The sequence below is a fragment of the Falco peregrinus genome, chromosome 9, assembly GCF_023634155.1.
Source record: "Falco peregrinus isolate bFalPer1 chromosome 9, bFalPer1.pri, whole genome shotgun sequence".
Taxonomy (NCBI): Eukaryota; Metazoa; Chordata; class Aves; order Falconiformes; family Falconidae; genus Falco; species Falco peregrinus.
In genome coordinates, this window is record NC_073729.1 from 23716170 (window position 1) to 23742070 (window position 25901).

The 25901-nt window shown below is 50.4% G+C and overlaps 2 protein-coding genes and 1 non-coding gene across 20 annotated transcripts in view; all 3 read left to right on the forward strand.

Moving 5' to 3' along the window:
- Positions 1–3115: 3115 nt before the first annotated feature.
- Positions 3116–19578, forward strand: TPD52L2 (TPD52 like 2). Of its 15 annotated transcripts, none has more exons than XM_055813749.1 (11): positions 3116–3263; positions 3800–3918; positions 5044–5192; positions 6051–6110; positions 7590–7649; positions 11737–11838; positions 12797–12835; positions 15824–15850; positions 16234–16275; positions 17467–17515; positions 17721–19578. In XM_055813749.1, exons 1-11 carry the CDS (start codon positions 3245–3247, stop codon positions 17814–17816), a joined length of 762 nt encoding a protein of 253 aa, XP_055669724.1. In that variant the 5' UTR covers positions 3116–3244; the 3' UTR covers positions 17817–19578. The 15 variants fall into 15 exon arrangements, with proteins under 15 accessions (XP_055669724.1, XP_055669727.1, XP_055669723.1 ...); XM_055813748.1 differs by having other exon boundaries at positions 3151–3263; positions 3773–3918; XM_055813752.1 differs by lacking the exon at positions 6051–6110 and having other exon boundaries at positions 3150–3263; positions 3773–3918.
- A 3948-nt stretch (positions 19579–23526) lies between these two features.
- On the forward strand, positions 23527–23598 carry TRNAE-CUC (transfer RNA glutamic acid (anticodon CUC)). The gene has a single exon. It is a non-coding gene; the product is annotated as a tRNA-Glu (tRNA).
- Positions 23599–23749: 151 nt separating this feature from the next.
- Positions 23750–25901, forward strand: part of DNAJC5 (DnaJ heat shock protein family (Hsp40) member C5) — a 32869-nt gene continuing 30717 nt past the window's right edge. For all 4 annotated transcript variants that reach the window (XM_055813968.1, XM_055813967.1, XM_055813966.1 and 1 more), the window contains exon 1: positions 23750–23925. The gene's annotated coding sequence lies outside the window, so the exon portion shown is untranslated. The remainder of the gene's footprint in view (positions 23926–25901) is intronic.

Sequence of the window (25901 nt, forward strand, 5' to 3'; positions counted from 1 at the left end):
GGGGCTATTTTGGGTTTGGAGAAAAGCGGAAGGCAGCACCGGGCGGGTGGCTGCTGCGGTGGCGGGTGGGCAATGCCCTGCAGCACGCAGGGGACAGTGGCAGAAGGGAAAGAGGAACGCCAACACCACCCTGTGCCCCCGCTCCTGTCTGGGGGATGGGGAAAGAGGATCTGTCTCACCTGGAGCATTAAAGGGTTTGTTGGGGGCATACAGGGGGGGCTCAGGCAGCTCCTGGGGTGATGCCTGGGGACTGATGCACCTGGGGGACCCCCTGATGCTCCCAGCTGCCACCTTCATGTCCCAAGACCACAGGAGCAGAGGAGGAGCAGAGGGGGCCTGGTGCACATGCTGTGTTTTAGTGCTGGTTTTTGGTTAATGAGTGTTTTGCCACCAGTCCCCACGTAACCACCATCCTGTGCAGCTGCCTGGCGTGGGCAACAGCTCTCCAAGGAAGGGTTGGGGCCACAGCTGTGAGCGGGGTCTGGTTCTGCCAGGGAGCCACGGATGGATGGGCAGATGGACACAGGGATGAACAGACAGATGGATGCATGAACGGATGGATTCATGGAGAGACGGATGGATGAAATGATGGGTGGACAGGCAGCACGGTCACGCTGCACCCACACACTGCCGGAGGCCATGCAGGCAGCCTCCACCCCACCGCACCGCCTGGCGATGCCGTGCCCCCTGTCAGCCCAGGCACTGGTGTCCTGCCAGGGCGGAGGGCTGGGACATGCCAGGCTCTTGGCAGGGAGGGGGGCTCTGCCATGGGGAGAGCAGGCAGGGCTGAGGGCTGCTCATGGGCCATCACCACTGCATCTGGTGCCCATCTGCAGAGCAGAGATAGCCCCATCAGCTGCCCCTCCTACAAGGGGGATGCTCCGTTGGTGCCTCGCACTTGGGAATCACGTTCGGTGGAGCAAAATGTGATAGAGCTCTATCAGCCAGAGCAGGCTCGCTCCCGACGGGGCTAATAGCCACTGGCTTAACAAGCAGCAGCCAGGACTGCTCTGCTGGGCCTTCCCAGCCGTGGGGAGGAGCAATGGAGAGAGCAGAGCCCAGCCGGCTTTGCAGCGGGCAGGGAAATCTAGGTCAGGGCTTGCTTTAAAAGGGGGCATGGAGCCCAGAGCGTGTTGGCTTCCAAGCGAAGCCACAGAGCAGCAGCGTCTGACCAAGCCTGGTGCAGACACAGGGAACCGGTGGCCAGGAAACGTCCGTGCTCACCCGGAGCATCCCCATCCTGGGAGCTGCGCAGCTGAGGATGTCCATGAGTGTTGCTTCCCATCTACATGGCCACTCACACAATTCCTTGCTTTGCTGGGAAACAACCATGATTTGTAGCACTGGTTCTGCCAGGGTCGGAAAACAACGTGCTGCCCAGGGACATGCACTTTCCAGAGATGCAGAGCGATGCCCAGGCACAGGGAGATGCCGCTCACCTCCCAAATGAGACATCTCCTCATCTGTCAAGGCTGGCCCCTTCCCTCCACACGCCTGGAAAGGGATCAGTGAAGGGAACCTGCCCCAGGCCTGACATTTCAGTCTTCACCAGCAAATGGAAAAAAAAAAAAAAAAAAAAAAAAAGCCCCAACCAAACGAAAATTCCAGTGGCAGCAAAAGGGGAACTCGGGAGAACGTGGAGGGTGCAAAGCTGCGGCTCCCAGGGCGAACAAATGCTTCTGCAGACAGCGCAGACGTTTTGCCCCCAAATCACCGCCCAGCCCCAGCAAAGCCGCAGCAGTTTCGAACAAAAGCCATGATCCTCCACAAAGAGGATTTTTTTTTTCCCTCTCCAAATGCAGCATTGCTCTGCACTTCCCAGCACCCTTCAAGGGCTTGAGATGGGGAATAATTAAGTTGGCAGCACAATGCATTTAATTAAAAGCCAGCGCTTGAAGGTAGAGCGCAATTAGCCACTGGAGCAGTGGATCTTTAGGGGGTGATCCTCCTCATCCCCACGAGGCACAGCCTGATCCCTGGCTCTTTGGTGAGACTGGACTTGGCAGCGGGATTTCACGCCTGGCAGAGCTGGCAGAGGCCAGCGCAGCTCCCTGCCAGCCACAGCCCTCCCAGCTCCTCCCGCTGCAGCCACCAAACCGGGCTGGATTTTCAAGAATCTGGGCTCTGGAGAGCCTAGAAAAATCCAGATTTTTCACATGGACTCAGCATTCGGCCACTCCCTGGGTTTCCACTGAGCTCAGCTTTGAAATGAGACCTGCGCCGGGGCTCCGAACTCCACAACAACCCCGAAAAAAATCCTAGAACAAAGAGCCGAGCTGCTAAATGCTCCCTGTCCTTTGAAAAATTCATACCCGTTTCTCCATCTGCATTTGCTTCCCTTTTCACGCCTCATCCCGGCCAACGCGAGGAGGCCGGTGGGAAAGGCTCTGAAAGCGACAGGAGCGGGGAAGGAGCCTCCAGGCCCAGCCCCGCGGGGGTCTCGGTGCGGCGCCGCCGGGGCATCCCCGCACCCGGAGCCGCCCCCCAGAGCCCGGGCCCGCTCCCCACAGCCCAGGCAGAGGCCGGGGCGGCGCTGCCGGCGGGTTTCGACTCCCGCTCGGCCGCCAACCCCCGCCACGGCCGGCCGGTTTCTCGCCGGGGCCCAGCTCTGGGTCCCCGCCGCTGCCGGGGGGCGTGGGGGTCCCCCCCGCCGCCGCCGCCCGCCGCAGCCGCGCACCCCGGGGAAAAATCCGGTTTCTGAGACGCATCGGGAGGCGCGGGGGCAGCCCAGGGCGCTGGGGGAGGCCCCGGGCACCGCCACCGCCCTCGGGCCCCCGGGCAGGCCGAGCCCGCAGAGGCCGAGAGGCGGGGGCGCGGCCCGTATCGCGGCGAACCCCCCGGGAGAACAGGCGGGACCGGTGGGAGGTGGCGGCCGGCACCGGCAGGGGGCGGGGGGCAGGGCCCGGGGTCGGGCTCGCACGGGAGCGGCGGGGCCTGCTAGGGGCCGGGAGCCCCGTGCCGGTGCTGCCCCCTTCCCTCCGGCCCGGCGCACGGCACCGCCGGCACCGCCCGGCCCGCTGACCCCCGGGGGCACGGAGCACCGCCCCCATGACGTCACCCCCCGCCCGGCCGCCGTTTCCGGTGGCGGGGCGGGAACGTGGCGCCGTCGCCGTGGCAACGCGGCGGGTGACGTGCTCTGCCCGCGACCCTCCCCGGAAGCGGGCGGGCGGCGCGGCGCTGATTGCGTCACGGGGGGGCGGCGGCGGCTTCTTCAGCGGCGGCCGGAGGGGCCTGGGGCACCGTGATGGAGAGTGCGAGCCAGGGTAGGGCCGGCGGCTGCGCTCCGCTCCCCGGGGACGGGCCTTCGCCTCCCGCCGTCTGTGTGGCGGGGGGTCCCGGGGCAGCGCGGCCCTGAGGGGGGTGGGCTGGCCTGGGTTGGCCTTGGCCTTGGCCTGGCCTGCGAGGGGGTCGTAGGCGGCCCGGGATGGGGGGGCCGCCTCCGTGAGGCGGGGGTGGGCCCGGGGGGCTGGGGGCTGCCGTGCGGGTGAGCCCCCCAGGTAGCTAGGCTCGCCCCCCCGGGCTGTCGCGGGCCCCGGGGAGCTGAGCACCCGCTGCCTGGCGCTGGGCGGAGCAGCCGTTCTGGGCGCGCTGGGGTCGGTGCTTCTGTCGCTCCTGATCGATGCGCATGGAGGAAACTCCGCTGGGGGTTTCTCTTCCTCTTTCTGCAGAGCCCCCTTCCTTCACCTTTCCTGTCAGACTGCCCGGGTTTGCATAACGTGCTTCGCTTGCTGGCTGCTTATCCTCTCTGCCCTCTGCTCCTTGTCTGTGACAGATATCAACCTTAACTCTCCCAACAAAGGTCTGCTGTCGGATGCCATGACAGATGTTCCAGTGGATAGCGTGGCTTCGGGCAGGACCTCCGTGCCCGAGGGGCTGACTCTGGCTGAAGAGGAGGAGTTGAGATCTGAGCTTGCCAAGGTAATGGGGAGCCAGTGTTTGCTGTGGGCGACCGCATTTGTGTCCTTTTGGGAAGGAGCAAACAGGAGTCACAGGAGCAGGACTTGAGGGTTTTTTTGCTGGCTTCTGTTTGTTTTGTTTTGTTTTTTTAAATTTTGCAGTGGTGTTACCTTTGGATCTCTCAGCTAATTGTTAAAATGCACAAAGCTGGCAGATACTTCAAACACTGCGGTATGTTGTGTGCTCTTTCCCAGAGCAACTTACTTAAGAGCTCTAAGGAAGTAAGTGGCTTTTGATGCCTTGAGCTTTATCTAGGCTTTTAGCTCCATTTGAAGGGAGAAAACACTTTAGACAAGCGATATGTAAAAGAAACTCATTTTTCCTTAGGAAGCTGTAACAATGGAGCCTTAATGGGCTTTGTTTTTCTACCTCTTTCTCTTAAATATTTATTATGCTTTATAAGCAACTTTTTTTGGTGCCTATATGCTTTTGAAGACCTGAGGGTTTGTAGTGTGATAGCCTACACTTTGGGCACCTTTTGGGGTCTAAAGGTGAGTTTGTGATTTCTGTCTGAAATGTAGCTGAAGATAATCACAGCTGTTCTGTTGTCCTTTCTTTCATTAGAGAATCTTGTGGTGGTTCTCTGACTTGCAAGTTTTAGTGAGGGAGGACTTTGCTGCTCTGGGTGGTCACACAGATCTGGGTGAGCTGCAGTTAAAGTAGAAATGAACTCTCTCTGCTTGGAAGGAACACCAGAGTACTTTGTAAATGTTGTACAAAAGATCCCTGAGGAGAAACTCCTTGCTTTAATGACATCAGAGGAAAAGAATTGTAAAATGGAAGCCTTAGTTTAATGAAACTTGCAACAGATCTTTGTCTGCTGTTGAAATTACAATGCTAGGAATGAGTTCTGTTAATCTTTGTGCCATTAAGTTGCCAGTACAGTGTGGCTGTTTTCCCAATTGCAGTCTCATCTGTAGACCTCCTGTTCCAGCACAGTTTGTGGTCTGCATGTACCTGACATTCCCACCAATTCTTTAAATTAGTGCTAACAAAATCTTGCTGGTTTTGAGGGAGATGGAAAATCATCTTAATTTTCAGAATCTTGCTAAACTATGATTTCAGACAAAACTACCTCTCTCTCAGGTTGAAGAAGAAATTGGTACTCTCAGGCAAGTTCTGGCTGCTAAAGAGAGGCACTGTGGAGAGCTGAAGAGGAAGCTAGGTTTGACTCCCTTGGATGGGTTAAAGCAAAACCTGTCAAAAAGCTGGCATGATGTTCAAGTCTCCAATGCGTAAGTGTTGCTTGGGATGCATGTTTATTTAAAATAGGACCCTGTAGTAATTGTTTCCCAGAAGCGTGTTCCAGGGCTCTTCCAAGTGGCTGGAGGCTTTTTGCTTGATGGGTATATAGAGTAGAAGGCGCTTAAAAAATATTGTTTCTCTTGTATGTCAGTGTCTTTATGTTGGCATAAACAGAACTTTCATATCTATTATGTTGATAAATTATTGCTGGATGCTCTTTCCCATGATGTTAGAGATTTAGACTGTCACTTAACAGTTCAGTTTTCCCATTTCTGCTCATTCTTTGAGACATAGGCAGCTGCTGCCTTGTTCTGAGCTCAGGCTCAACAAGAGGAGCAAGAAGTTTCAAAGCTCTGCTGCATGGTGCTAGTTCAGAAGCTGTTTCCTGAGTCTTACAGCTTGAACTAAAAACCCTGCACTTCCTAGGAAAAAACCTAATATTAGTGTGCACTATGCGTAGTCATCTATGCCTGAGGAAGACATGAAATTAGCCTGACTGTTCCTGTGTTAAGGGTGTGTTCCCTGCAATGCTTGACAGTGCCAAAAGGAGAGCCGAAGAGGTAAGTTTGACCCTGCAGTTGTGCTGGGGTGTAAGGGACTTTTGAGGCCCATAGAGATGCCATTCAGTTTAAAAAGTCGTGTGTAACTTAACTGGAATTTGGAGTTACTGACAGTGCTACTGCAGAGCAGATTGTTGAGCTGTTCATCTCGCTGTTTATTCTTTTCCTCATCTTCCCTCCCATATCCCTGCCCAACTTCTGTTATTCCTTTGTAACTGAAATCTGTGTCATTGTCTTCTAAAAAATGAATATTAAAGTTATATTCATTAACACTTTCTGTTTCTATAGTTATGTGAAAACATCTGAGAAACTTGGAGAGTGGAATGACAAAGTGACACAGTCTGACTTGTGAGTGCCTCGGGCTCCTCAGCAACACCTCCTTGCTCCTTGCTGCGTTCCCTGATCTGTGCTGCTGCTTGTTCTCACAGGCATCAGGGGTTGATTGGGAGCTGGAGGCGTGGTGAAGCAGGACTGTCATTAGCAGCATGCTTGGCTTCCAGCTATAAGTATCCCTCAGTTGCAGAGGAGATGAGTAAATGTTACTGCTATTGTCTCTTTCATAGTCTTGCTATTGCAGAAGAAAAATTCCAATCAGTTACCAGACCACACTTTATCAAAAAAAGGGGCAAAAAATCAACCACAGTTTCCCTTTAGCCGGTCATTGGTAGGTTAGCCTGTTGTTACCAAATGCCTTATTAGTCAACCTCTATCTTTACTGTGAAATTATTTCTCTTACCATTGGATGTGATAGGAGTTGGTTTGGTTCTCTATGGCCACCCAGGAGAGAAGGTGCCTGAAGGCATTTACTTGTAGCTGGAAATAGGGGCAGTACAAATGCAAATAAACATATTGGCTTTTGAAAGCCACCACGCAGTGGCTCTCCTGCACAGTGTGTGTGAACCTTTGTGCTGATCTCAACATGAGAAAGCCATGAGTTCTAGTCTTTGCTGTATATACAAGCAGGTAACAAACGTGGACAAAGAACATCTGGCAATTTTGTCTCTAAAATATATTCTTTAATTATATTAGATGTGAATCATTTCAATTCCTGGTGCATAGCTGAACGTGAGGGAGCCCTTGAATGTTTTCTGCACTGAACATTCTCCCCCTTCTATGTCTTGTTGAAGGAAAACATTATTTAGCAAAGAGGAAAATGTGGATTAGGAGCATCCCAGCATTAGGCAAGATGGCACTGGCCTAATTGGGGAGAATTAATTCCTGGGTGACATGAATTGCCTCTGTCACCTGCTGAGCACTTCTGTGTGTTGTCCGAGGTGGTAGCAGACAATTTCTGTAGTACTTGTATTTGTTTTGTACCTCCAGTGTTAATTCTCACAATGCCTAAGGTACTGTTTTGTGTGTAGAGAAACATGATTTGTGAAGATTAGAAAATGAAATTAAGTTTAAGTTTGTCCAGGTCATGCTATATTGGTAAAATACAGCTCTGGGTGTGGTAGTCACTTTTGTTTTTTGGCCTTGAGCTCAGTTCACTGCTCTGTGCTTTTAATACATAGCCACCACACGTCATGTAGGAAGGGAGCAGAAGATGCCAAGTCTTTCAATTCCTGACACCTTCTAAACTGCTCTGTTTCTTGATGCTCTGTGTTTGAACGTGCTTAAGTAAGAAAGAAACTGGGGCTTGGGTGTTTCCCCACCTCTCAAACAACCACTCTTTTCCTTCTGGTTGTAACAGAGAAGGGGGGAAGCTATTGTCAGAGAAGTAAAGCCTATCATACTGTAAGTGTAAAGAGACATAAAGTGGAAAGTGTCAAAAGAAGCACCTGTAGTGAATCCTGGCACTGTATCTAACCTCCATTGTGTTTGTAGATATCTTTCAGCCAGCAGCACACTGGAGGACTGGAATGAAAAATTAACTCAATCAGAAGCGTGAGTGTCTTAACCTTCAGCATTAACAAATGCTTTCGTGACAGTCTGCTGCCACTAATGTTCTGTGCCCCTGTTCAGTCCTCTGCTTTGACTAGATCTATTTAAACATTTCTCTCTTCTAGCTTTCACTTTTTTTAACTCAGTAAGGGCCTCTTCTGGGAGAGGAAGCTTTCTCTCAGGTCGCTATTTGAATGATTTCATTGCGGTCCAAGTGATGCTCTTCAGATGCCTACCTGCTGTCAGAGGAGAGCTGGCTGAAACCACTGGGTAGCTGAGACCTGTGTGCCACATGTTCTGTCTTCAGCTGGCAAGCTGTGCGAAAGCCAGGCTGACCTTTACTTGTTACCCTCAACAAGCTCTGTGGGGGGCAGGAGCTTTTCCTTTTGCTGCAGTACCTGATGAGAAAAATAAAGCTGTAGTGTCCAAGGCAGCTGTTCTGTCATGTTGGGAGCCCCAAATGGACTCTAACAGTTTAAACCTCACAGCTGTTAAACTCCAGTTGTTGGCTGCAAAGGTCTCTTAGCTGTGTTTTCATTAAATGCCTGAAATTAGATTCTCATCTGGACTAAATTATGGAAGTTGGCCTTTGTCCTTCTGTCTGCATCTTTCCCACGGTATGTAGGGCAGTCTTTCACAGTGATGCAGTGGGAGCAGGCAGGTAGTATCATTGTCTTCTGAGCTGATTTAAACCATGGTAAGGTAGGTCTTGGGTAAGCCAGCTCTTCCTGTTCTCTGGAGTGGGTATGAAATCCAATCCTTTGAGCTGGCTTGTTATTTGTCAGTGTGTGTGAATAGGTTTTCTTCATAGGATGGGTGAAAGATGAGCAGAGATAAAAAGTAGGAGTAACAGAAAAAACTTCAAAGTATGCAGGTCTACTTTCAATGTTCCATGTATGTTTTCTAGATTAAGAAGATGTAAATTGTCACTATTTACACTTGCTAAATAGAATGACCTTGGTTTTTACACTTGCTGACAGTGTGATGGATTCCAGCAGTGTTTAATCAGAGTTCCTCCCTGGGTGTGCCTGCTGGAATAGAAAACTTCTCCTCAGATCTGTTTCCTTGTACTTTATAAGCACCAGAAATGTGGCGGAAGTGTGTTTTTGTGGAGCACTTAAGGCCTGAATAGCTGTGGCTTGCTAGTTTTCCTGCTTGCTTTGGCACTAGACAGAGTGACAATTCATGCTAACGAGGTAGATGCTGATAAAAATGGAGAGACGAGGGGGATTGAAAGGTAAAATTCCAGCAATGGTTTAGAAAACTGTCAGAATTTCTATTTCCTCTGTCTGAAGCTCAGTAAATGCAGAGTCAAGTTCAAGAAGTCCAGGGATGAGGTTTTATTCATGTGGTTTGGGATTTTTATGCAAATGTGTCCTCATTCCTGTTTCAGAGCTGCTCTGCATTATAACTAACAAGTATCCTGACTGAACTGGGAATGGGCCTAACTCATGACCTTACGGGGCTTTTAAGCGCTGCTGAATTTCCTGGTAGTTCCCGTTCCTAGCCACAGAGCAATCGGCACAATCCATCCCCAGCTCCTGTTTTACTGTAACCGGGATGTGAGTGACTTAGCTGGTCTGTATACTTAGCCAGGCAGCACAAGTGATGGCTGGGTGAAAGCAAGTGAGAGGAACCTGATGTTAATGGATAAAGGAGAATTTGAGGGTGCAGGTCTGGCTCCTCCCTCCCAGGGTTTGTAGGAGAGGGGTGCAAAAAAGTACTTGATTATCACAAGATGAACATCACAGGGCAGAGAATTTCTGCAGCCTCTGCTGCAGCCAGTTGCCTGTTAGTAAAGCAAGGTATTAATCAGAGCTTGTATTTGTTACACTCAGGTTCGGATTATTCTGGTGTACTTTGTACTGGTGCTAAGGGAGGAAAGTGAGCGAGTGTGAATTTAAAGCCATGGTAAACCTGGCAGTGTCACTTGCAGGAGAGTAGTTGCAACTTCTAGGTCAGGGCTGGGCATGGTTAAGTTGCATTAAAGTCTTGTATAACTTGATCCCTGGTCGTCACAGATGCAGTTCCACATGTGTGTCTGATGGCAGTTCTGGGCTAAAGAGCTTCTCATCTCACTTCCCTGCACTTCCCTGGCTCTGCCTCCCGCATTGCAGCAGTGGAGGGGTGTGGGTGTGTGAGCTGTGGATGCAGGGCTAGAGTGGTGATCTGATCTGGCTGCTGCTGTCTGGTTTTTTGTTCTTCCAAGTTTATATTTCAGCTGGATTGTTTCCTTGATCTGGATTACTGTGTCAGCACAAGCAGTTGTGCTGGCATTGTGAAGGAGCACACTGAGGCGGAAGGAGCAGCACTCGAGTAGCTGGATCTTCACTTACCTTAAGAAGACTGCTGTCAAGTGTGGAAAACACAATTGGAAAATCGGCCTTTGCTGAAGCTAGACATGATACCTGGAAGTCTGCAGTGTGTGCATGGCATGCTGGTGTCTTTTGAGTCTGTAAACCATTTCTCTCAGTGCTGCTCTGGTGCTCAGTGCTGGTTCAAATTGAGTGCCAAGCAGACGTAGAGTCGGCACAATGTACTTTGGTGAGCACGAGGGCTTGGATGTTTCTGTTAGGCAGCTGTAAATCAAATCCCATGCCAAGACTTGGCCAGGTAGTAGCCTGGCGGCTGAAGGCAGGATTGAGATCCTCCTCTTCCAAAGCAGCTTTGGCTTTAGGGTTCAAACATCATTGTTGCAGTAGGCAGGCATGTGTAGGAGCAAGCAGTGTTGATGCTGACCAGTTCACTCCTAAATTGTTCCAGGATGATTACTGCTTGCAAAAGATTGTGCTGTGGGGAGAACAGTATTGAGGCATTGCTGTTGGGGCACGCAGATTCTTCTGGGGGTGCTGAATTCAAGAGGAATTGGTCTGAAAAATGTGTAGGTTATGGGAATTATCTTTCAGGAGCAGGAAGAGGGAAGGTAAAGCTGGTGTGGCTTTGCCCTGTTCTGCCTAAATCTTGTGTGCATTCTTCATTCAGAAGTACTTGATTTTGGTCTTAAAAAAAGTTCAAACAAAAAAAAAAAACCAACAAGAAACCAGGATGTTGTAATTGGTTTTGCTTGAACCCAGTTCAGGTGCTGTAGTGCTGAATGAGATGTCAGTAAGTCAGCTGCCATGATGGTGCTTTTAGCCTTGGGAGGTCAGGTGTGAGTGAGTGTTAGGCTGTTTATAATGCCCTGCTCTGGAATACCCTAGTCGGGCAAAAAAACCCCTCAAGCTGAAATACTTGGAGTAAGAAAACTTGCCTTAAATTATTGAACTAGTTTTCCAGCCTGAGTCTGTCTTATTTTATAACTTGAAGAATGCCATAGATCTAGATGTTAATTGCCAACTGTGGAATAGCTTAGAGAGGATGAGTGAATGAAAGTGGCTCAAAGAATCTGTTCCTGTGATTAGTCTCATCTGGAGAAAACAAAGGTTCTCAGGTGTCTGTCTTCTCCAGCTCTGGTATAAGCTCTGATGTAAGCAACTGACAAATATAGGCTGTCAGACATTTCTGAAGTATTGTGGTTAATGGTAACTGATAGGAAACTTCTCTACCAATTTATTTCTAAACTGTGGTTTTAGAGATAGTGCCAATTCCTGCATATTTTTTTCTACACAGTGATGTTAGTCTTGCCTTTTTCCTCCATAACCTAATACTACAACAAATGCTATAGCTTCTTCAAGGCTGCAAGGATATTATGGAATAGGTTCCTGGTCTTATTTTCCTCTCAAAGAGACCAACAGATAGTTGTAGAGCAAAGAGGATACTGTACTATGGTATTAGAGGTTCCACATGGAAATTGGGTTTTGTTTTGGCTGGAATTTTTTTCCAAATGTTTGTCAGATTGAAGAACATATGGTCAAAACAGTAAAGTGAGTGTATGGAAAGGCTAATCCTACACTTGCTGCCTTTTTTAAAAATTTCAAACCTTTGAATATATGCAAGACTGGAAGGGGCTCTTTCAGTGAAGCCAGTGCTGCTCACTAACCTAGCTTCTTTCCTTTGGTACGGGTTCCTTTTGCAAAATGAAGGGGGATGCTTCTTGCTTTCAGATCTTACCAGTTCAATGTGCAATATATTTATTTTTTTTTCTATTCAGTTATAAGAAGACCCAGGAAACCCTTTCCCAGGCAGGACAGAAGACTTCAGCAGCCCTTTCCAATGTAGGTTCCGTTATCAGCAGGAAACTTGGTGACATGAGGTAAGACTTCTGTTTTGTGCTCTGATGCTTTGATCTAGGTTTCAAACAATAATGAGACTTTAGACAATAACTAGGTTTTTTCCACTTTTCTGCTTAGCTGGCAGCATGTTACTGTTGGACTACCTTCTTTTCTGTGGCCCTGTACATCATAGTTTAGGACAGATTAAATGCTTAAGACTTTTTGATGGGATAAAACCTGTTCAAAGGCATTCAAGTTTGATTTGGCTTAGGAGAACTGACAGAATGTTTTTAGTGGCCTTCCCCCTTTTATTGTCATATGGTTACAAGTGCAGCTTTTAAATCATACATAAGAAACTTCTTAAAAGTTTGCCTTTTCCATTCATTACTGGATTATGGGTGTGTTTTCTCAGTGTTACTGCTTAGAATTAAAAGGGGTCATCACTCCTGTGCTCTGTTGTGCTTTAAAATGGGGTGAAGTCTGGATGGCTGCAGTTTTGAGCCCTGTGTGTTGACTTTCTGCAGAGAAGGGCAACATACCTTCCAGGCACAGTTATGTTGATTAGAAGGTACGTATTGATTCAGAAGATTGTGGCAATGTTAAATTTTTTCTTGTGGTTGGTGGTTATCTAGATTCCTTAAGCAGATGACTGCTGAAGTAATTGCAAATTTAAACCTCTCTGCATTGGAAAGTGGAGGGCTGGTTCCCTTGGTTGATGGCTGAGGCTCTTGCTCTGTGAGTTTCTCAGCCCTGCAAAGTTCAGGGTTAGAATTGGTGATTTAGCTTAAATTTCTGAAGGTCAGGTAAAGATTGCTTCCCTGTTAATGGTGACATCCAGGTTTTTCATGCAGAACAACTTGACCACATTTTTCTTGGAATTGAGAGCTAATTCCAAATATACAACTTATCTAGGTTACTAAGGAAGTATTTTTAGAGCTTGTATTTAACAACATGATGTATCAGACCTTGGATTGAATGGGTAGCTGTCATTCTTTGTAGGGAATTTCCTATTCCACTGTGGCTGGGAATATCCAAGTGGTAAGAACTTCTTGGCCTCTGATCACATAGTACTGATTTATTCCAGTTCTGTCTTCAGTGAGTTATTTACTGTGTTCCTGGAGGGTAACTTTTGGTGTTTTCAGTAGCTCTCTTCTCTGAATTTGGCCCAGGAAAGGCTTCCTACCCTTTCCAGTATTGAAGTTTTAACTTCTTTCCTGGAAACTGTATACTCTGCTGGAAGAAGAGATTACATGTAATCACAGTAGATCACAGATACTGGTACAAGATGTGGTGGTGACACATTTTGCTAAACTGATAAGCAAATGTGGTGCCAGACTTCTGCAATCCGGTCAGACAGTTGTGGCAAGGGGATGGGTACTGTGCTTCTTGGACCAAACGGGGAGCTCCCGAACCCATGCTGCCACCAGAAGAAGCTGTTTTGACAGACCTGGTCCTGCCTGTTTTCTCTTGGTTGGGGGAATTCAGTTCACTGTGCAGCTGCAGAAATGTTTGTGCCATCCCAGGAGCAGATGATGGAGGGAAGGGATACCTGGCCGAGTGAAGAGTGTGCCCATCACTCCTGGTGACAGAGCTGGCCTGTCATGGTCATAGTGAAAACCAGCTGCATAGTCAGCTGGCCTACAAACAAGTCAGACCTTTGCAGCAATGGTATTGCTCAGCATTAATCACCAATTTAAATGTCTGCATTCCTTTTTATAGCTCATACCTTGGGTGATGTATTATGAAATAGAGGCAGCTTCTGTCTTACACTTGAGAATCCCTGCCAAAGTTATTTCAGCAGGGTTTGCTTTATATATGTGGCCCTGTGGGGAACACAGTAATGATTTATTTTTTTCTTTTTAAGACTTTCGGTTTTTCAGTGTGTGTATAAACAGACTTGTCTCCTGTGCTGCATTCAAGTCTTGATATTTCTGATTCTGAATAAGGTTTAACTTGGAGCATGAGTTTTTGCAGGAACTATCCCACTTTTACCCTTGCCAGGTGAAACTCGTGATTGCTGTTCTGATATGTGATCAGAGCTAACAAGGAGTGAAGTCTGTTGCATTGTTGTGATCACTTCTCTGAACAAGTGGAGATGATCTGTGTTCCCAGAGAATCTGTTACAGGCCTTGTAGCCTACACTGCAACCTCTGTTACTGTACTCCTGGGTGTTTTTTCTTCTTGCACCACAAATTCACTTGTAAAGCAAGCTTATTTTCCATCACTGGAAGTGTTGAGATAACAGAAGGGATTTCCTTGTTTGGTCAGCCTTCACCGGTTGATAAATGTGAGGAAGGCACGATGAATGGGACAAATGCCTCCTATACACAGAGGGCATAGTCATAATTCCATCAAAGATGCTTGGACCAAAATGCTATTAAAGACAAGTAATGTGTCTCTGGGTGAAGTCTTTGGGTTGCTGTAGTCTGGTCAAAAAAAATATTAAATGTTATAGGTGTGGATTGTAAGGAGACATTGTGAAGTTAATGTGGTGACTATGTGCTAACTCTGTTAATGCTGTTGCTCTATTAGATTGCCTTGAGGGGAGAAAATGGAGCTTAATTAGTGGGTGGGATTTTTTCAAATCTTGGCCAATTCATCTTTCTCCTGTTATCTCCACTTAGAGTTAAAAAGTAAATTGGCTTTTAGATACTCTGTTCCTGCATTTTACTGATCCCAGTAAACTGCAAAATTGAAAATGTTTTCTTTTTGTTCAGTTTGCTTTGTGGTTTTTTGTGTCTAGCAATACACTTCATGTTGTCTGAGGTTTGCTGCTGTACATAATACTACAAGCACATTTACTATGAAATGTTAGCCTGAGCCCCAAAGGTGCCTGCAAATTCCTGAATTTACATAAAACTTAAATCCTTATGAAAGGAGGAAAAGGGTTACTGCTAAGTCCAGGCCAAGATACTGAACAAACAACCTAGTGCTTGTGGTGTTGCATACAGAGTAGCATGGTGCATAGACACGTGTCATCTGTGGTGTTCTCCTTTAAGCAAGAGTAAGTAGAAAGTTAATTTATTTTGCGTGCAAAGACAGCATTTCAAGGAGTCTACCCTGCCAAAGAGCTGACTTGGATGCATGGGGAAATGAAACCACAGTCTCTGATGTCTTAGCTCTGGCTGTAAGGAAAAGCCCTTGTGCTCCTTGCCAAGTACTTCACATCCAACTTGCCATGACTGCTTCCTGCTGCAGAAGTGAAAGTTATATTTAAGTGCAATAAAACACTCCTGCTGGTAGGAGAAGCTCCTCTGGAGCATCCTGGTAATCTTACTGTTAGAAGTAAGAAACCTTGGTCTGTTATTTCAGACTACTGAGGTGCTACTGCATTATTGCAGAATCACACATGGAAATCTGGTAACCTGGTGGGGGAATGGCTTGCCTTGAAACCTAAAAATGGGCAGCTAGGTTATGGGGTAAACATGATACCTCTTGTCCAGATGCTCTTATCTTTATTATGCTGAGATGTGTTTGTTCTCTGAGCTGTAACTTTGAGGCTGGGCAAGGTAATGTGCAGGTATCTATTGCAGGTTCCCGTTACAGAAGTTCTCAACCAGAAGTCCTGGCAATGCTGTCTTTGTGTGAGAGCTCATGGGGAGGGGAATGGGGGAAGGAGGTATCTTTATTGAATTAGCTACTGCTTGGTAAAACCCTCAGTTTAGGAAAACATACTCCTAAAAAAAAAATCACATGAAAGCAATGGATGGGGGTAGGTAAAATATTTTGATTTGTTGTTGCACACCCACTCCTTTCCCTCCCCAGCACCCTGGCTCTAAGTTGCTGTAGGTGCTGTTATTGTTCTCTGAAAAATGTCTTAGCTTGGCTTGAGTTAATAAAAAGCAATTACTTTTTTGCTTGCTTCTGTAATTTATTTTGAGAGGCTTCCTCCTTAGTAGTTGACATTGTTACAGAATCATTGGACAGCAATGTCCCTGCTTAGTTGCCCTGCATTTAGTGTTTGGATCTGTACAAGTGTCTGACTGTTGCTTCCTTTTTCTTTCTGCTGCTGGTGGCTTCTCCCAGGGCTCACCCTTTCTCGCATTCCTTTAGGTAAGATACTGGTCAAGGCCGCTAAAAGAGCACTCGTTTCTGTGCCAGGCCCTTGCAGATGTTACAGGGGAAGCTGATTATTTAAGCCTTGCCTACCCTTTTGACAGATTGAGAAACCTACCACAAACCAAAGCTTTGCAATTGACTCTTGTATCACGCTGCAGTTTGCAGTTAAATGCTTGTGCTTACTGTCCTACGTCTAAGTTCTGGGCTGCAGCTGTTAAATAAGGGAAGAGAGGGCTGGCTCTTACCACTTTGGTTTCCACAGCAGCCTGTGTGTGGACAGTAAGTGCTTAAGAACCAGAGGTACACTGCTTTTGTGTGGTGTCAGTATAAAATTGTCATTTAACCTTTTCCTCCTTATTCTGAATGCTTCCGAGTAGCAGTTACTCCATCCGCCACTCGATAAGTATGCCAGCGATGAGGTAATGTAGCAAGTACCCGTGTCTCCTGAGTGGGATGGTGGGAGCGTACAGCTGACTCTGTTGCTGTGGGTTTTTTTTGTTGTCCTGGTTTGCACAACTGGTTCCCTTCTTAAGCAGACCCCACTCAGAGTATGGGGTAACCACAGTCTCTGGCCTGAGTAGGTCAGGGTGGGTTTCTCACACGATCTCTTCTTAGGGCTGTTGGTACCTGTGGTGTTCTGGGACAGTTCAGTCCTCCTCTTGCAATGTACAGCATCGCCGTTGCTAATACTGGGATGAATCCTGACCTGAACCCTCTGTCTCCAGCCTGGAAGCTCAGCACCCTTCCCGGCATGCAGTTGGGGTACAGTTGGGTGCATTGCAGGAGAAAGGACTGCCAGGGCTGGACGAGGCCCACAGAAGCCCTCTCTTTCTCTGTTCATCCTCGTTCCAGATAGATGGAGGTTATTTTATGGCTGCAAACAGAAAGTGATTCTTTGAAACAAAAACTGAGATGAGGGTAGTCATCTCCCAGTGCTCCTGCAGCCTAGCCTGGGGAAAGCAGCTCTGTATGAGTAACTGCCTGGTCTGAATGCCTGGTACAAAGCACTCCCCGGGAATCATTTGTAAGCAAGGAAGCTTGTTAGGTTGTCAAACAATTGACCTGGTTTCCTTTGCTAGAAATATGAAATCCTCTAATTTATTACACCTTGGTTTTTGTGAGCATTTCCCAATGCAGATGGCCGCTCCTGTAGTAATAAACCTGTGCATAGGTACAGGCACGTGGCCCTTGCTCTTCTTGCCCACAGGATGTAACATGGGAAACTGCAGCATTTGCTTTTAAACCCTTTTCAGTTTTTCCTTTCCATTATTTAAGATGGTGTGCTTTTAGTTGGAAGCCTTGTAAAACTAAGAGCTAGTTTCTTCACTACTCACTGTGTGTTGATTCCCTAGTGAACAAGGACTTGTTTCCCTCAACATTTAAGCTTAAGCAATTGAGTGGATTGCATGTGGTATAAATGTTTTCCTTCAAAGTTTGAATGTGGTGTGCCTGAGAGATTGTGTCAAAGGCTGTGAGGACCAGAAAGTGTTCTGGGTGCTGTTGTCGCTGCATGGGAATGGCCAGAGGGGCTGGTCATGCTGTGTGATTTGATTTACTTAACTGACTTGTTTTGATTTGCTCTTTATTTTTTCCCCTCCCTTTTCTTCAAGGAATTCTGCAACCTTCAAGTCATTTGAAGATAGAGTTGGGACCATAAAGGTAAGTCTGCCTTGTCTGTGAACATAGAGTGTGAAGCCTTACGCAGAAAACTTAATTTCTGCAATGTTTTTCTTGTAGACTAGTATTCGGGCAAATGACCTCTCATATGTGAAGTCTTTGCTACAGTAGGTGACCTTGACAAGGGGGAATTGAGTTGGTATTCTCAGTGCTGGCTTGTTATCCTAACTGTCTTCTCTCCTTTCAGTCCAGAGTGGTGGGCAGCAGGGAAAATAGCACTGATGGCCTCCACTCCCCCTCGGGAGCTGGAGACAAGCCTCCACAAGATAACGCTCCTTTCTAGACCTGCAATGTGGTTTTGCACGGCTGTGCACGACTGTAAGAGTGAGCCCCCTCCCTCCTGAATCTCCACAACAGCAACAACATGTGAACCCAACAAGGGGCTGAGCACCAGTCTGGAGAGATCCATCATTCATTCATAGACACTGCTGCTGGATTGAAGTCAAATAAAGAGAATGCAAAGTTTTGTACACAAATAATATTTTACACTAAAGTTTGTAGATTAAATGTATCACTGCTGTCCTTTTGGGAGAGCATGTAAGATGGAGTTTCCTTAAAGTAGCTCAGAAATGCCACTGGTATAGATAAGAAAAACAAAAACAGTTTTCCCTTGTCTGACATAACTTGGAACTATCGATACATCACCCTGAGCAGTGTGAGGAGGGCAGTTACTGGAGAAGCCAAGTGCATGGGCATCTTAGCTTCAGCTTCTGGCTCTGTTCTCTGTTCAGGGCATGCCATGCAGCTACTCTGTGAGCTCCCAGGCTTCTCCTATTACTGTTTTCTCTGGCTCTCATTGGAGTCGTCTGGTAAATGGGGTAAACAGTTGGCTTTTTTTCTGGGCTTCCAAAAGGGAAACTTCACTTAGCAGCTGCCTCGTTGTTACACTAATGCTCTAGCTTTAACAAAACTAAAAAATTTTTATTTTTAAATGCAATGAACTTTAAAGAAATAAAGCATAAAAACAAAAAGCTTTGGCATCATATTAGGGAAATGTTCCCTTGGACTCTGAAACTGAATTGCAAGCCTTACATCACCTTATGCTTTACTTGTTTATGATAATTTTTTTTTCTATAGAGAAGACCATAAGGGTTATAAAGCTGGATGTTGAGCACTGGAGTTTTGCATCATACAGTAGTAGCAGCATGCTTATAAGCCAGTTCTTGTGTTAAATTTAGTGGTACACTCTGTTTCCTGAGTGTATGAAACTTGCTTCTCCCTTCTCAGTTTATGCCTTCTTTCTTGGAGAAGGAATTCCTGAAGGCTGCTAGCAACAGGGCCAGATGAGAAAGGCCAAAGCTGTCTCTAGCAATACTGATGCTATGTTGGAGGGACTCTGCTCTCTGGAGGTTCCTCCCTCTAGTACATCTGACTCTGACTGGATGTTTGTTTGGTTTTTTGGGTTTTTTTGTGTTTTTTTTTTTTCATTTGAAAGCCCCAGCTCTAATCTTGTTTTACAAAACTGGCAGAGTCACAGAGCTCAACCAGTTCCCCCAGGGGCTGCGTGTTTTGCTCTTTTGATGTCCAGCTTTGTTGCTCAGGAGCTGAAAAAAAAAATAAATCTGAGTTTTCTTTTAGAGGCCTGATCTTATTCTAGGCAAGGTGCCTCCACATAGAAATACCTAGAGTGAGCAATTCTGTGCCTTAGAGGCGAAGTGGGACTGACTCAGGTCTTTAGACTTGCTTGTGTACATATCTGGGTAGTTTTAGTGGTTTTATCACCCTGGAGGGACCGAACAGTCTCTGACAATTTAGAGAAGCAAGTTTTGACACTTACCTGCTAATGAATCTCTGTTTCCCCCACCCTTGCTTCCCCTCCCTCTGCAGACCTGGGGACACAGGATGAAATGCTAGAAGGCAGGTGTGCTAGCAGTAGGTGGAGTGTAGAGTGTCACGTAGTGTCGCTCCTTGTTTGACTGAAGCTGGTCTCTCTTGAGGGACAGAGCCAGTGAAACGGGGACTGCCGGCGCTTGGGTATTGAACCGTTTCTCTTTACAGATAAAGTCTGAGGAAACTTGTCAATAAAGCATTCCTTTGGGAGAGAATGGGGTGGATGTTCTTGTTTTGTTCTAACAGTGCTGAAGTCTGCTCTTGGGTACGTGTTATGAACTTCCCAGGCAAATACCAACTGCCTGCAGCAGCCTGAGGCAGGAGGCAGCTGAAATAATTCTGTTGTTCTGTCCCAGCCCTCTGGCTTGTTTGTCCGCCGGCTCTCCGGGTGCTTTCTCATGAAGGGATGCACTAACCGACGGCCTGATGCTTCCTCTTCAAGATGCCACGCACTGGCTGGTTCCTGAGACACCTGTGCTCAGCCAAGGGCTGGGGAGCTGCAAGCGCGTACTCACCTCCGAGTGCCATCGCATCGGTGCCGAGTGACCCAGCTGTGCCTCGCGCTTCTGAGCGCAGAGCGTGGGACCGCAGGCACAGCGGTAACCTTGGTGGTGGGGGCTGAGGCTGGAGAAGCTTCTAATGTGGAAAAGCAGCAGCTGTGGTGCTGGCTCAGATCGACGGTGGGATACCGCAGGGAATCGCCTTCTTGGAAGCTCTGGCAGTCGCTACTGACTTGAACAGCACGGTGTGGGGCCAGCAGTGAGTGGATGGCTGGAGTCGGGAGCTGCCCTCTGAAAAGTAAAAGGGCAGCGGAGGGCAGGCACATAGGTTGTGAGAGAGGCCAGTGGAGCTCTGTGCCTGCATGTTGTGCTGTGTTTGCAGAGGAAGGATGCCTGCTCACATCTAAAGCATCTGCTTGGTGGTGAGGGTTTGGTTTTGGGTTTGTGGGGTTTGGGGTTTTTTGTTTGTTTGTTTTGAAGGTCAGGGGGTTTTCTGCTACTTGACTTCCGTAGGTAAACTACATCTCTGCAGCTGGGTCTGGAAGCAAAGGATACTGGAGCCTGCAGGAAAGATGCTGCAGGGAGGGTGCAGGCTGCTGGGCTGTGAGCTACCCTGCGACAGCCCCAGGGGCAGGGGATGCTTTTCCATGCCCGCAGTCCCTTCCAGCGTGCGATCTCGGGTGTTTTGAAGGAAGGTTAATTAAGCCTTCCCTTCTTGGCTACAGGCTTGCCTGGCTTTGTCACTTCCCAGTTTCTGTGTGCTCCTGGCAGCTCTCACGGGTGCCAGCCCCGGTTTCCTTCGCCACTGGGCGTCCTGCCCAAAGGACGTGGGGATGTGGCTTCCTTCTCTGCAGAAACCTGGGACCAGGAGCTTATGAGGCCCTGGCAGCCTTGTGAGCACCCGCCTGCTCTGTTGTAACTGGGGAGGCAGCTTTCACAGCAATATTCCTCCTTGTCCATCCCCTGCCAACAGCCTCGGTGGGCTGAAGCTGCTCAGAGGGGCTCTGGGCAGCCCGGTGTCCGCGGGCAGCTCTCCAGCTGCCTTGGAGCCTGGAGCGGGTTTATCCTGGAGCTTTTTCAGAGTCACTTCTCTCTCCTCCCTTTTTTTCCTGTTGTTGCCCTTCAATGAAACATCCTGGTATTAAATCTACACTAATGAGGCCAGCACATGAGACCCATCAGTGTCTCCTCTTTCCTGCTCCTCTGGTTTTACCACGTGATTTTCCTTTTTGTTCCTCATCACTGAGAACTTACTGGGCCTTCTCTGACGGATCCTGTGTTTTGCGGGGTCTGTGCTGAGCGGCTGTTACTGACTGGTGATGCGGTAGCTGCCAAGGGGCTTTTCCCATGGCGGTGCCTCCCATGCTGCCTCCTCCCCAGGAGGATGCTCATCTCCCCCCGTACCTCCCACTCCCACTGTTCATCTCTGCCAGCCCCGTGGTGCAAGGCAGGGGGCAGGTGGCACAGGCTGCCCATTTCTGACACGTTTCCCAGCTGCCTGCTCGTGCAGCGGTCTCTGCACAGCCGGTCCCACTGCTGGCCTCGGCTGCCACGGCAGTGGGCAGGGCTGGGTGGGCTGGAGGGATAATTTAGGTCCGTAACTGGGTGAGCACCCGGCAAACAGGAGATTCACTGGGGGAGGGAGAGCAGCTGGTGCTCCTGAGGGAGCCTGAAGCCATGTTTTGGGGTGTGCTGGCACATGGGAGACTCAGCAGTCAACACTGTCCCCAGGCAGCAAGCACCCAGGGACAGGCTCACCCTCGTGGCTTGAAATGAAAATCTCCCGGAGGATTGTGATGTTTGTCTCCTGCCCATGAGGGAGAGGATGGGAGCCCTCATCCCAGCAAAGCACCAACCCTTCGCTCCTGCATCACTGGGAGTTTCCGCAGCCCCAAAGCGTGAGGTGCTGTGCGGCAGCGGGGAAGCACAGCATCCCGCACCCTCGCTCTTGGTTTGTGTGCTGGAATCGCCTGGCTTGGAAAGGAGAGTTTGGGAAAAGTCCAGCGCAGGGCACTGGAATTCCTGAACCGTCAAAAAGAAACCTGCATTGCTTTACAGGAGAGGGTGAGCACCCATAACCGAAGGTGGGACAGCCCAGGCAGAGGAGCGTGAGGTGCGGGGGCTTCATCAGGAGAGGAGAAGGTGGGGGGAAGCTGGATCCCTCCATCCCATAATGTGCGAACAAGCAGATAAACAGCAGAATCGAAAAGTAACTAACTGCAAAACGCTCTAAGGAGCCGCTTTTCCCTGCTGGCATCGTGTCCTGACCCTCTGCCGAAGTGTTTCTTTAGGAATTTGACATCTGTCTCGTGAGCGGGGTTGCACAAGGGCTCCAGCAGCCGGGAGCCTCTGCTGGTCTCTGGCCAGCGGGCAGTAGCTGGAGGCAAACACTGGCCCAGGGCTCCCAGCCGGGGCCCACTCGCTGTGTGCCTGTGGGTGCTGGGGTGGGTTCAGCACCTCTTCTTGGGTGCAGGCTCTGTGCGAGGTGATGCTGGGCAGCCCTGCGTGTAGCCGGTGTTTGGGAGGGGAGAGGTACTGGCATCATCCAGAGCATTGGGGCTGGGCTGGGGACAGGGACTGGGCAGCTGCTGAGGGAAGCTGGGCTGGAGCGAGGAGAGGGCACAGGCGTGTGATTAATGGCGATGACTCCATTGGTAAATGGGAATCATCATCCTTCTCGTCTTTAAAACATGAGTCAGAGGCAGCAGCCGGGAAAGGCCGTTAGCACTGTGCAGGGAGGTCACAGCAGCGGGGCCATGCTGTGTGGTGGCAGGGGTGGCCGGGGCAAGCGGTGGTGCCCAGGCATCGTCCCCACACCAGCACTGGGGCCACTCACTCCGGGATGTGCTGGGTGGGGGGAAGGTGGGCTTTCAGCAACGGTGGGAAACAGCATCATTCCCCAGGGAGCAGCCAGGAGTGCCAGGAAACTTGAGCAACTGGGCAAACCATTCCCGCACGAGTTTAAACCTCCCAGTTTTCCTCTAACTCGAAGTGCTCGTTTGTCCACGACGAGGCACCAGCTGAGCCCCGAGCTCGGGGGGGCAGCCCATGTGGGGCGCGCAGGCGGGGGCAGCACCCCGAGGGGCAGCGCGGGTGGTGGAGGTGCTGCACGAACCTGACGTGAACCTGGTCTGTGTGCCAGAGCGCGGGGAGCCGGGCAGCCCCCCGGGGCTGCAGCCCCAAGGTGACCAGCTGGGCCTTGTCCCTCGCCCCGCTGCAGCCGTGTCACAACTCCTTTGTCACAGCCCCTGTGCCGTAGCCCCCAGCCCTGCCACAGCCCCCGAGTCACAGCCCCTGGTCCTGCCACAGCCCCTGGCTCTGCCACAGCCCTCCTGCCACAGCCCCCAAGTCACAGCCCCCGTGTCACAGCCCCCGGCCCTGCCATAGCCCCCGTGTCACAGCCCCCGAGTCACAGCCCCTGTGTCATAGTCCCCAGCCCTGCCACAGCCCCCGAGTCACAGCCCCCGTGTCACAGCCCCCGTGTCACAGCCCCCGTGTCACAGCCCCCGTGTCACAGCGCCCGGCTCTGCTGCAGCCTCTGTGTCACAGCACTCAACCTCCGTTTTGCAGCCCCTGGCTCCGCAGTCCCCAGCCCCACCGCTTCTCCGGCTCAGCCCCGCCGGCAGAGCACGAAGTGCGGCGGGCGAAAACTGCTCTCATCGCTCCCTGGTGGTCTAGTGGTTAGGATTCGGCGCTCTCACCGCCGCGGCCCGGGTTCGATTCCCGGTCAGGGAAGCTCTCTTTTTGCCGCGCTCTGCCCGCTTTTCCGCCGTTCCCGCCCCCGCCCAGCCGGGGCTCCCCCCACGCCCCCCCCCAGCCACGCAGGACGCGCTGCGGCCGCGGCCCGCGGCGGTGGGGGCGCTGCGTGCGGCCTGCGCAGGCGCGGCCTGGCCCCTCCCCTGCCCGCCGTCGGCGTCGCCGGGTCCCGCTCGGTGTCTGGCGGCGGCGGCGGCGAGGGACCGCGCCGGGACCGGGGCCCGCTCGACGTCGGGAGGAGCCGCCCGCGCCCAGGGGCCGCCCCCGCCCGGGGCTGCCCGGCCCCCGCCCGCCCGCGGGGCGCAGGTGAGCGCGGCGGCGGGGCTGGGCCTCGGCGGGCCCGGCCCCGCGGGTGGAGGCCAAGATGGAGCTGGTGCCGCCGCCGGCGGGGGGGGCGCCGGGGGCGGGTCGGGGCGCGGAGGAGGAGGAGGAGAAGGGGGCCGGGGGGACGCGCTGCCCCGGAGGGGCTGGGGGTCCCCGCCTGGCAGGGCACGGTGCCCCCCGGGACCCTCCGCCGCGGGGGGGCGGCCCGGCCCCCTCCCACCGCCCACGGGCGCCTTCCCGCGGGGCTGCGGGCTGTGAGCGGGGGGAGGGGAACACCCGACCCCCTGACCCCCCGACCCCCCCCCCCCCCCAGGGCCTGGGAAGGTGGATTCTAAATGAAAGTCATTGGCGTTGGTGCGAGCTGCGGCTCGCCGGCAGCGCTGGGGGCACCTGGGTTGGCTTTCCCCCCTTCCCTTTCCTTACATTGTTCTGCTTAATTTAAAAAAAAAAAAAAATCAATTTGTAACTGCTCAGATTATGATGTGCTTAATGAATGACGTATTAGCAGTGGGAAGTAAATCCAGCCTTTCCAATGAGAAACTTGCACCGGCAGCATAATTCCAGCATAATTCCATGGGTTTGTGCCGTCTCCCTGGATCTGGCATTAAGGATGCGGGTTAGGTAGTTCTGGGGGGGATGCAGGGAGGGGGGATGCAGGTGAGGGGGATGCAGGGAGGGGGGATGCAGCGGGACCGAATGCAGGCGGCCGGAGCACGGATCCCCGCTAACGCCTCGCTCTTGCTTTGTGCCTGCCCAGCACCTTGGTGCTGTGCACGCAGCGACACGCTGCTGCTGCCTGTATCGCTGGAGCATGTTCCCCGGTGGAGCCCTGTTTCCCCCGGAGAGCAAGGTGAAGCCAGCCGTGCCCAGCGCTTCTATCTTTCCTAGGTTTGCTTTTCTCAGGGTATTCATTTTCCTGCGTGGTAAGATGCTGTTGGCAGGGCTGTGTGTGCTTAATAGTCTCTCTCCTGCGGTAAAGCGTAAAAATCCAGCATAAATTCGGCACATCATCTTGCAGCAGTATGGAATAATACATAATACAGCTCTCCCGGCTGATGGCTGCCTGATGCCCCCGTGCTAGCTTAGCTTAAAGAGACGGGGATGTTATATCTGTGCTTAAATACCGTATTAGTTTGCTGCTGTTGAAGCACAAACTCACAGGCCGCAGTCGCCGTGGCTGGCCGCTGGTGATTCACCTGTTCGGTTGGGTAAATTGAGCCATCGGAACTCCACACATCGGAAAAGGATTTCCCTTTGGAATGCGTCAGGGTCGTACCTGTTCTAATTCTTCACTAGTAGCAGCCACCTTTAAGTGGAATTCATCATTTTCACCACAATCTCAGTAGAGGCATTTCCAAATTCTAAGGCGTCAGTCGGTTTCAGGCTGCCGAGGATCAGCGTTTGCATTTTGGTTTGCTTTTGTTAGAAAATGAGAGTTCTAATCTGACTAAGAGATCCTGAGAAATAGATGCCAAATTCATCTGCATTAATGAACTAGCTCTAATAATTCAAGTACGCTGTGCTCTGGGAGGGAGAACAGAGGGGAAGCAAAAACTGGAGTGGAAGAGAAACTGACTTTAATATATAGAGCGTAGGATGAAAAGGAGTTTATTTTTATTGAGCAGCTTCCTGTGGTTTTCTGCTGGTGCTCTAAGGACTTTGGAGAAAGTTGTCACAATGCTGGCTGTGTGGGTTCTTGCTTTGTGGATAACCCCCAGTTTAGAGAGGAGACTTTCATTCAAACAGCTTTTTATAAGCATATGTAAATGCTTCTTTCCCTCCCTGCTTTATTTCATTTTGGTGATTGTCCGTGGCATTTAAATGAAAGGGGAGGTGCTGCAACGTGGTCATTTTCCTCCTAAATTTTTGATGGATTGATAAATTGCAGGCTGTAGCGCCAAAGTGAAAACAAAGTAGAGATTGTTCAAACTCACAGGGTAGCTGCTGTGTGCCGTATT

Excerpts from the sequence above, each read along its gene's own strand:
- TPD52L2 (XM_055813748.1), top strand. Across the intron at positions 6,111-7,589 it reads AAAGTGACACAGTCTGACTT|ATATCTTTCAGCCAGCAGCA; the intron begins GTGAGTGCCTCG and ends TTGTGTTTGTAG. Across the intron at positions 16,276-17,466 it reads ATAAGTATGCCAGCGATGAG|GAATTCTGCAACCTTCAAGT; the intron begins GTAATGTAGCAA and ends CTTTTCTTCAAG.